General features: G+C 39.3%; 1 protein-coding gene across 1 annotated transcript; it reads right to left on the reverse strand.

The window, feature by feature from the left end:
• Nucleotides 1-1617: 1617 nt before the first annotated feature.
• Ir75d (Ionotropic receptor 75d) lies at nt 1618-5643 on the reverse strand. Its single transcript, XM_067791854.1, has 5 exons — nt 5418-5643; nt 4520-5270; nt 2342-2930; nt 2001-2272; nt 1618-1948 (listed from the first exon to the last, which is right to left on the reverse strand). The coding sequence occupies exons 1-5, from the start codon at nt 5641-5643 to the stop codon at nt 1690-1692; spliced, it is 2097 nt and encodes a 698-aa protein (XP_067647955.1). The 3' UTR covers nt 1618-1689.
• Nucleotides 5644-9904: the final 4261 nt, after the last annotated feature.

Raw genomic sequence — 9904 nt, forward strand, 5'->3', positions numbered from 1 at the left:
TAAAATACTCATTAACACCTTTCTTTTGATACCCATATTGTACAAACAAATTCTAGGGTCACCCCTGCTCCACCTTTATGGCGATATCTCGAAACGGCCGCCACCTATGGAACTAAGGATTACTCCCTTTTAAAATACTCATTAACACCTTTCTTTTGATAACCATATTGTACAAACAAATTCTAGGGTCACCCCTGGTCCACCTTTATGGCGATATCTCGAAAATGCGACCACCTATTCAACAACCACCGCTCCGTTTTAAAACCCTCATTAATACCTTTAATTGATTCCCATATCGTACAAACACATTCTAGAGTCACCCCTGGTCCACCTTTATGGCGATATTTCGAAACGGCGTCCACCTATAGAACTAAGGCCCACTCCCTTTTAAAATACTCATTAACACCTTTCGTTTGATGCCCATATTGTACAAACAAATTCTAGGGTCACCCCTGGTGCACCTTTATGGCGATATCTCGAAACGGCGTCCACCTATGGAACTAAGGATTACTCCCTTTTAAAATACTCATTAACATCTTTCTTTTGATACCCATATTGTACAAACAAATTCTAGGGTCACCCCTGGTCCACCTTTATGGCGATATCTCGAAACGGCGTCCACCTATGGAACTAAGGATTACTCCCTTTTAAAATACTCATTAACACCTTTCTTTTGAGACCCATATCGTACAAACGCATTCTAGAGTCACCCCTGGTCCACCTTTATGGCGATATCTCGAAAAGGCGACCACCTATACAACAACCACCACTCCCTTTTAAAACCCTCATTAATACCTTTAGTTTGATACCCATATCGTACAAACACATTCTAGAATCACCCCTGGTCTACCTTTATGGCGATATTTCGAAACGGCATCCGCCTATAGAACTAAGGCCCACTCCCTTTTAAAATACTCATTAACACCATTCGTTTGATGCCCATATTGTACAAACAAATTCTAGGGTCACCCCTGGTCCACCTTTGTGGCGATATCTCGAAACGACGTCCACCTATGAAACTAAGGCCCACTCCGTTTTAAAATACTCATTAACACCTTTCGTTTGATACCCATATCGTACAAACGCATTCTAGAGTCAACCCTGATCCACCTTTATGGCTATATGCCTAAATGGCGTCCACCTATAGAACTATGGCCCACTCCCTCATAAAATACTCTTTAATGCCTTTCATTTGATACACATGTCATACAAACACATTCCAGGGTTTCCCTCGGTTCATTTTCCTACATGGTTATTTTCCCTTATGTTGTCACCATAGCTCTCAACTGAGTATGTAATGTTCGGTTACACCCGAACTTAACCTTCCTTACTTGTTTTAAATAATTTTCTAAAAATTTTGTTTGTTTATGGTAATTTTTTTTATTATTCCTTTTTTAATATTAAATAAATTTTTTTTTAAGAAATATGAATTTTTTTTTTAATTAAATCGAACTCTAATATCTAAAATTAAGAATAATTTGAAGGTTTTATGGAAAAATACAAACTAAGTTTTCTAGATAAAAAAAAAAAATGAGTAGAGTATATCAATGCGGAGACTCTGACACAAGGCTACCTTCCGAGTCCAACACGAGCTGAATGAGGCAAAATCAACAACGACACAAAGTTTCAGCTTTAGTACCAAACTAAACAAACTGGCTCCTGACCTTTTAATCACATTTGTGACAGTTCTTAATACCCATTCAACTCATCTAGTTTCTTATTACGAATAAGGTGCTCCACGAGATTCCATATATAAGTCATCGCTACTTCCAACAAGAAACTAAAAGCGCTCAGCAGTAGTCCAAACCCAAAAATACGCAAAGCGTAACGACATTCGGTAATACCAATGGAAACAAAACCGCCAACACCACCCTCACATTTCGGTTTCTGTGGAAACCACTTCAGCTCCTCTCGATTCATTAAACCCACCTCGCGTTGCCAACGTAATCTTAAAAGAAATATTATGAGCAGTTGGAGTCAGAGTAACAAAAAGTACGCACTGTCTACGAAAGAGCTCCTTATATGGAAAATTCTTTCTTGTTGGTATGGCAATCATTGGCAGTTGAAATGGCTCCAGTTCCATGAGACCACATTTTTCCGGTTCACTAAAAGTATTGCTTATAATCTGATAGCCGGCTTGCAGTTCCACTTGGTAAGCAAATAAACCGGTGCGCATCTTTTCCATACCGACTGCAGGGCGCATAAAAATATTCTCACCTTTTGGAGCGATTTTTTTGCGATGTAAATGATTTGTGACGGGATCGGTGGACTCCTAAAAGGGATGAAAAAATATCAGAAAGAAACTTTTCCAAGTTAAAAAAAATCGATATCCTCCACTCACATTAAAATAAATTTTATTATAAACTGTATCCTGCACCCCAATCTCCAGCGGCGATTGCGTTAAATCACTCAAAGTTTGTATAGCATCCGAGGGACTTTGCAGCAGCGCTACAATATTCGCCGAAAATGATGTATATAAGAAGAGTGTCGATACGAATGTTGTAAAAATGATAATACGCGTCGAACGATTGATGAGATTAGCATAGAAACCTTGCTGACACATTGCACCCCAAACGAAGACCACGCAATCCAACATATCAATATGGTGCGTATGCGGCGAATATATCAGCTCAACAATGAAAATACCTATTGTAAAGATCATCAAAAGTAATATGGCTATCCAAACATCACGTCCAAAAGGCATTGCGAAAATATTGGCTACAGCCGATAGTGGCGGCTGACGAAACATTATGCCGGCGCGTATGCGAAATGTTTCTGCTACAAAGTCCACGAGAGCTATACGATCCAGTCGCATAAAAATGGCGTTTTGTGCAAAGTCCAGTTCGTAACGTTGAAAACGTCCCATTAAACCATCGAAAGAGCCATTTGGTTGATGCCAGCCATAGTTGTCCACTTGATGGGTGTTGAAACTGCATGGGGAAAAAGTCGAAATTGTATTAATTAATTTTAAAAATTTCCTTACAAATTTCTAAAGGAGGCAGTTTTAGAGACCCAAGTATCGGCTTTAAGTTCCATGAGAGGCAAGCCTCTAGAAGACACGTCTTTTCTAGTTTTTTAGAAGTATAAGAACGTTTATGGAAGATAGCACAGGTGGGTTCTTATGTCAACCAAGTAAACAACCCCCCGTATTCCATAGTAAGGTCGAATGTATAGATCCCGCCCTGAACAATATTCCACGTCGAATCAACAGCTTTCAAAGGCAGTTGGGAATCGGAAACAACGGAATACTTCGAGGTCTTAAGCATCGCAATGATCAGATGGCACATCCCTGTACTGTCTTTATCGGATAGAACAAGACATTCTGGAAAAAAAGTCGTATGACCAACCCGCTTACGTTTGTGGATAAGCACAGGGCGTACGTAAAAGTGAGAAATCTTCTGCTCTCTCCTCTACTTTAGCCGAAGCGCCTTTTTCTGAAACGGTTTGGAGTAATCTGTATTGATTTCGTCACGTGATCAGTGTCATATGCCTGAGGGCAAGGCGACTTATTCGAGGAAGGTTTGACATCGAATTTGGATCCCGCGAGAATAGTTACAGCTCGTCGCCAAGACTGAAGCTCGCAGCGAAAAAAACATCTTTAGTAAGTGCCTGCTGAACTTAAACGAAGTCTAGGTGCGCTGGAGGGTTAATCCAACTTAGGACACGCAACGTAGCACCTATACTGTTTGCCTCCCATAAGCGAGGAGATTACGCTCTCTCCATAACATTGGATTAAATATCGCACTAGAATAGGTCCGGACTTAATAAGGGACAGGATATCCAGTCAAATTTTGCTTAGCTGCGATGCTAACTCAATGAGCTTCCTGTGAGAGAATACGGAAATCATAAAATCGATAAAACTCCCCAAATTCTTCATGGAGTCGTCTAATTGTTACAATCGGAAAAAGATGTGGGAGTAACTTTCCGATTTGTTAAAAAAAAAAAACGAACCTAGTGGTGTTTATCAGGCCGCTCAGTCACTATCAATATCGATTAAACTCCCCAAAACCTTCCGCGAGTCTCCTTATCGCTACAAGGTGAAGAAGATGCAAGGTCAAATCCTGATGCAATTGTATTTCAAACTCAAAAATATCAGACATGAAGTGTTCGTAGTCGCCATAAAATCTTTAGGAACTCAGTGAAAACAAGACGCGAAGATTTATGACAGTTATACAGAGTTGGGCAATCCTTTGCCGAATATGAATACAGTACGTTCTCTTTGTGGCACGTTCTGGTATTAGCCCGACTTTCGCCAGCACGATTATAATGGCATGTCGAACTTTCGGTTTTTCTGAGCCTTTGTCGCCTCTTACGATAGGTATGCCTTACCACGGGTATGTCTTAAGTCGCATTCTGGGGCTGTTCTCTTCCAAATAGCTTCCTAAGAAGAACTAAGTAACTAGCGAAGTACTCAAGCACAATCAACAGGTAAGAGTCTGTGGACTAAATAGCATTGATAGGTTCCCATCCTCAACGGCGCGACTTTTTTTCAATCCACAGAATTAAATAAAAAACTTACTGTATATTCAATCTATTAGCCAGCTCGATAGTAAGCCGGTTATTAACTTTAGAAATCGTATCGATATGACGCAGCGACACATCTTCGATATTTGTAAATAAATCAGGAAAAGCAATCACAAGTCCTGTCTTAAAAGTAATACCCTCCAAATTCTGACGATATGAAATGGCTGAACCAAAACTGCGTAAAGCTTGCAGCAAATCATTCACATTTTTCATTTGCGGAACACCCAATGCAGTGCGCCGTAAAGGCTTCTCTGCAGCAACTTTGTACACATCCCACATTGCAAAATAGTTCACACCCAACGGCTGTACTATAACGCGTACCTCACCATCAGGTGGTAAAAATATGTCTTCATCGTCGAGTAGTGAATTATGCGTCGAATCATTGGTATGAAGCAACCAAAAGCGATTTGGGGTAAAATAGTTATTTTCCGAAGCAGCTGCCCATTGTAGCACATTAAGAGCACATGGGCTGGCGTACTGTAATAGGAGAAAGCCTGATTTATAGGTGAGCGCTGGCAGATGTAAACGCAATGGACGACGTGTAGCGTTATCGCTGCGAAATGTACGCGGTGGACCAAATGTAAGTTGTTGTATAGGTGAAGTTGTGGATGATGGAGACGTGGTGTTGTTGTGCGCGCTATCGCTCTCTTCATCGTAGTCTTGCCCATTGAAAATGCGTATGGAAAAACCATTGGCCATAAATTGATGTACCAGTGAGTCTAATTTGTAATGTGCCGTGCTAGTGGCTGCAATGAGAGGAAAAGGAAAAAGGATACAAAAAAACAGTTTTGTTTATAACACCCAATATATGGAGCACTTTTTCTTGTCGAGGCCAATGCTGCCTTATCGATTTGTTATTTCACTTCATCTTGGCTCCTCATGTATTTACTCACCCACGTCCTTCGGACAGACAATCAAGTTTATGTTGTGAACTCCATGCCAATGAAAGTATTCCATGTAAATTTTTGCATCATCAATCCCAGCTCCATCAGCTGTAAATTCCTCTTCCGCTGTTAAATTGTCTGGGCGTGCCGTGCTCGCAAATTCATTGGATTTGGCTGCAGCAATTACGAATGTGCAATAAACTGTTAGAATGCAGAGCTTTTTTGAATTTAACATCTCTATGTTTATTTGTGCTGCCAACGGAACTGTTTTAGTGGTTTTTTTTTGTTGCTTCCGCTACCAATCAATGACCTACTTCAAAGTTCAGTTTATGGCGAATATGGCAATGCGCCAAAGTACTTGAACTCTATTTATACTACTCTTCTTCTTACTTTCCATGGATGTATTAGATGGAGTGCTTACTGTTTGTGTTACTTTGAGGGTGGATAATTTTTTTTCCTTATAGAAATTATAAATATCGCGACAATAATAAAATTAAATTCGATGTATTGAGTTTTTGAGTCTGGCGTTATAGAAAATTGCCTGCAATTTGCCACAAAATTGCAATTGTTGTTAGGCCTGCATAATAATCGACTTGGTCTGGTAGTGATGTGCGGGATACGGATGTGAATTTAACGGGTTTCTTTTTTCGTTGATAAGTTAAATTAGGTTAAGAGAGAGTTTATTAAGATTTTCCACGCTTCCACCTGAATATATGTATTTTTCCCATTGTGAATAGCTTATGGTACTATTAGTATTAGTATTAAAGGGGTGTTTTTTAGTCAAAGGCCGCATGGTTGCTGCGACGGCGGCAAACCAGCAAAAAATTGTTTGAGTACCCAGAATTAGTGCTGTTCCACCGGATAATTCCATCTTAATCTTCAGAAAATTACTAGCTTTCCCATATGGACTCAAGTGGAAGCTAAACAACTTGGCTTTGGCAGGCAGTCTTCAGACTATCGAAAAAAACAAAGAAATCAGAGCTTATTTGTCTGCAGTGAAGGATACATAAAATAAAATAATTAAAAAAAAATTTTTAAGTTAAACGGTTTTATTGAAAACAATACTTACATTAAGTAGTAATAATATTAAAAGCTAGAAAATAATTAGGTAGGCCCTAAGTACTGGGCGCGTGAAATTTCTGAGATTAAGGTTCAGTTGGTCTTACTTAGGACTATCAATAGAAATTTGACGCGTCAAACGCTTTTATTTAATTGTCTGATCAACGCCCTAGATTGATGAGGAGTGTGATGACTAGTACCTAGGACCTACCTAATTATTTTCTATCTTTTAGTATTATTACGACTTAATGTAAGTATTGCTTTCAATAAAACCTTTTAACTTCACTTCTACCGGGAAATAAATTTTTGTAATGAAATTTCACTAACAAAATGTGAACTTATGTGCTCCAAAGTATTTTGACGTCTCTTCTAACGGGACACGAATTTATATACCGAAATTTCACTAGTAAAATTTGAACTTATGTGCTCCAAAGTATTTTGACGTCACTTTTTCCAGGACTGGAATTTTTTACTTAAATTTCCTTACAAAATTTGAACTTATGTGCTCCAAAGTATTTTGATGTCACTTAAACCGGACTGTTTATAATATTTGTCCAAAGAGCCAAATCGGACAGACAAGTACGAGTTTTTTGAATATCTAAATTTTTGCGACACCTAGCGTGAATTTTTTTTACTAAAGCGGTTTCTATTTCTGTATGTCAAATAAGATTTCCAAATATGAGCCAAATGGGACTACAAATACGATTTTTGTGAATATCTCGATCATTGCGGCACCTGGCGACGATTTTTTTCATAGGTCGCTTTCTATTATTGTATGTATTATGTGTTCCAAATATGAGCGAAATCGGACCACAAATAAAATTTTTGTGAATATCACGATCCTAGCGCCACCTAGCGGCGATTTTTTCTTATTATTGCATCGTCATCGTGTTCTGAACTATATTCCAAGTTTCAAGCTCGTAGCTTATCGGGAAGTTACTTAAATTTTAAGTACAAAATTCGCGCTGGCCGGCCGGCCGTGCAGCCTGTCAAGTCAACCTAAATAAAACGGTTTAAAAATACAAGGTACGATATACCTTCTTGTGGATTAAGGGTGAACTCCCCTTCTTATTCGTGCCGTGCTACTTTTAAATTTTTCCTAAAATGTAGGTCCCATGTTTCATGACGACTCCTAACCGCATCTGCAAGCAGCTGAATTTTCGCTGAGAAGCTTTTCATGGCAGAGATATACTCGGAGTGTTTGCCAAATCACTACCGAAAAAACTTGTAAATTTCCTTACAAAATTTGAACTTATGTGCTCCAAAGTATTTTGATGTCACTTAAACCGGACTGTTTATAATATTTGTCCAAAGAGCCAAATCGGACAGACAAGTACGAGTTTTTTGAATATCTCAATTTTTGCGACACCTAGCGTGAATTTTTTTTACTAAAGCGGTTTCTATTTCTGTATGTCAAATAAGATTTCCAAATATGAGCCAAATGGGACTACAAATACGATTTTTGTGAATATCTCGATCATTGCGGCACCTGGCGACGATTTTTTTCATAGGTCGCTTTCTATTATTGTATGTATTATGTGTTCCAAATATGAGCGAAATCGGACCACAAATAAAATGTTTGTGAATATCACGATCCTAGCGCCACCTAGCGGCGATTTTTTCTTATTATTGCATCGTCATCGTGTTCTGAACTATATTCCAAGTTTCAAGCTCGTAGCTTATCGGGAAGTTACTTAAATTTTAAGTACAAAATTCGCGCTGGCCGGCCGGCCGTGCAGCCTGTCAAGTCAACCTAAATAAAACGGTTTAAAAATACAAGGTACGATATACCTTCTTGTGGATTAAGGGTGAACTCCCCTTCTTATTCGTACCGTGCTACTTTTAAATTTTTCCTAAAATGTAGGTCCCATGTTTCATGACGACTCCTAACCGCATCTGCAAGCAGCTGAATTTTCGCTGAGAAGCTTTTCATGGCAGAGATATACTCGGAGTGTTTGCCAAATCACTACCGAAAAAACTTGTATCTAAAGGTTTTAATGTTGCTTTTACCGCGCCTTGAACGCAGGATCTTGGGTGTTGTAGGCGAGCATGTTACCAACACATCATAGTGGTCGCGAAGAATATCGACTAATCATCCTTCCTTTCTTGAAAGCTTTCCCAGAGGCAACTTGGAGATGCGTTGTTGCCGAAATATGCAATATTATTATTGCAGACGACTTGCTTAGTTTGATAAGAAATTTCGTTGTTTTCTATTCAAATATGCTCTTATAGACATTGAGACCTCACTATCATTCCATTGCTTCAAATATCTTCGTTGTCCTTACAGTGCACTCCTCGATTTTGAGCAAGCAATCACCAAGAGCTAACTTTTTCCTCTCGTGAGAAATTTCGTACCCTTTGATATTGACCGCCTTGAGCTGGCTACTAGTTCGTATGAATAACTAGGTCATCAGCGTATGCGGCTTTCTTAGTTATTTTTCCTGTGAAGGGTTACCAGAAAGGTGATACGGGCACCCCTGAAAGCCATTTTGGGTATCAGGCTCACATGCAAAAGTTCACTGGTGTCCAGCTTTTCAATCTTATTAGAGGTGTGCTCCCATTTTCGTAGAATATTTTTTGGGTTGCGCTGTTATGCCAAGGGACACATTGGTACCGTGTTTATACTATCTCATTTGTGTGCATCACTATAATCCTATTATAGAATAGGTTGGGTGCCAGCCCATCCCTGTTCTCGAGCACATATATGTGTCTAACCATTATGAAGGTTCCTCAGCGTTTAGCCTAGGACACTAATTCGGAGACAAAAGACAGCCGAAGCTGTTTTATGTATCTCTATCCTGCATACTAAGATTCTATAATTTCTTAGAGTTAATCTTAATAGGGTGGTGCCAAAAGTCTATATGTACTTTCGCAATCGATGGTGGTCAGAATTCAGGAATCTTGAAAAAACCAGTTCCACATAACTTTGATTGTAAGCTAGTCACCAGGGTACGCCCCACCTGGTAGCCACGTAGGTATATCTAAAAAACTTCTCACTGGATACCCAGAAACTACTACATGAAAAGAATTACCTTGTAGTTTGTATTCTGTCCAGAGCCTACCAGTCCAGTGCTCTTGAGGGTTTTCCAAAATATATATGTATTGTAGTACATGTAGGCAGCAGCTAAGAGTAGAAGTTGTTACTCACACATACACACATATCACTACAAGAGAGACGTAAATATCAAATACATAAAGGAGACATCGATAAGCAGCTGTTCGCGAAAGGAGGAATGGGGGAAAGAGGTATCCGAGAGTATAAAAGCAAGCTGAGGAATAATGAATCAGTTTAATTTAAACAAGCTAACAGCGACGTACGCGAATATTGTAATTGTGAAGCAGAGTTGTAAATATTGGAGTTATTTATTCGACATTCAGCGATTCGAACGATAGAAGAAGGTGTCCTCCAGCGGCTTAGGGGGTCAGAATATACCCGC

Source organism: Eurosta solidaginis, chromosome 5, assembly GCF_040869045.1.
Source record: "Eurosta solidaginis isolate ZX-2024a chromosome 5, ASM4086904v1, whole genome shotgun sequence".
Classification (NCBI taxonomy): Eukaryota; Metazoa; Arthropoda; class Insecta; order Diptera; family Tephritidae; genus Eurosta; species Eurosta solidaginis.

What these genes read in the sequence shown, in the direction of transcription:
- Ir75d (XM_067791854.1), bottom strand. Translation starts at nt 5,643, where the DNA reads ATGTTAAATTCAAAAAAGCTCTGCATTCTAACAGTTTATTGCACATTC. An exon ending in GCTAATAGATTGAATATACA is followed by an intron (nt 2,931 to 4,519) that starts GTAAGTTTTTTA and finishes TTCCCCATGCAG; the next exon opens with TTTCAACACCCATCAAGTGG. An exon ending in AAGGAGCTCTTTCGTAGACA is followed by an intron (nt 1,949 to 2,000) that starts GTGCGTACTTTT and finishes ATTTCTTTTAAG; the next exon opens with ATTACGTTGGCAACGCGAGG.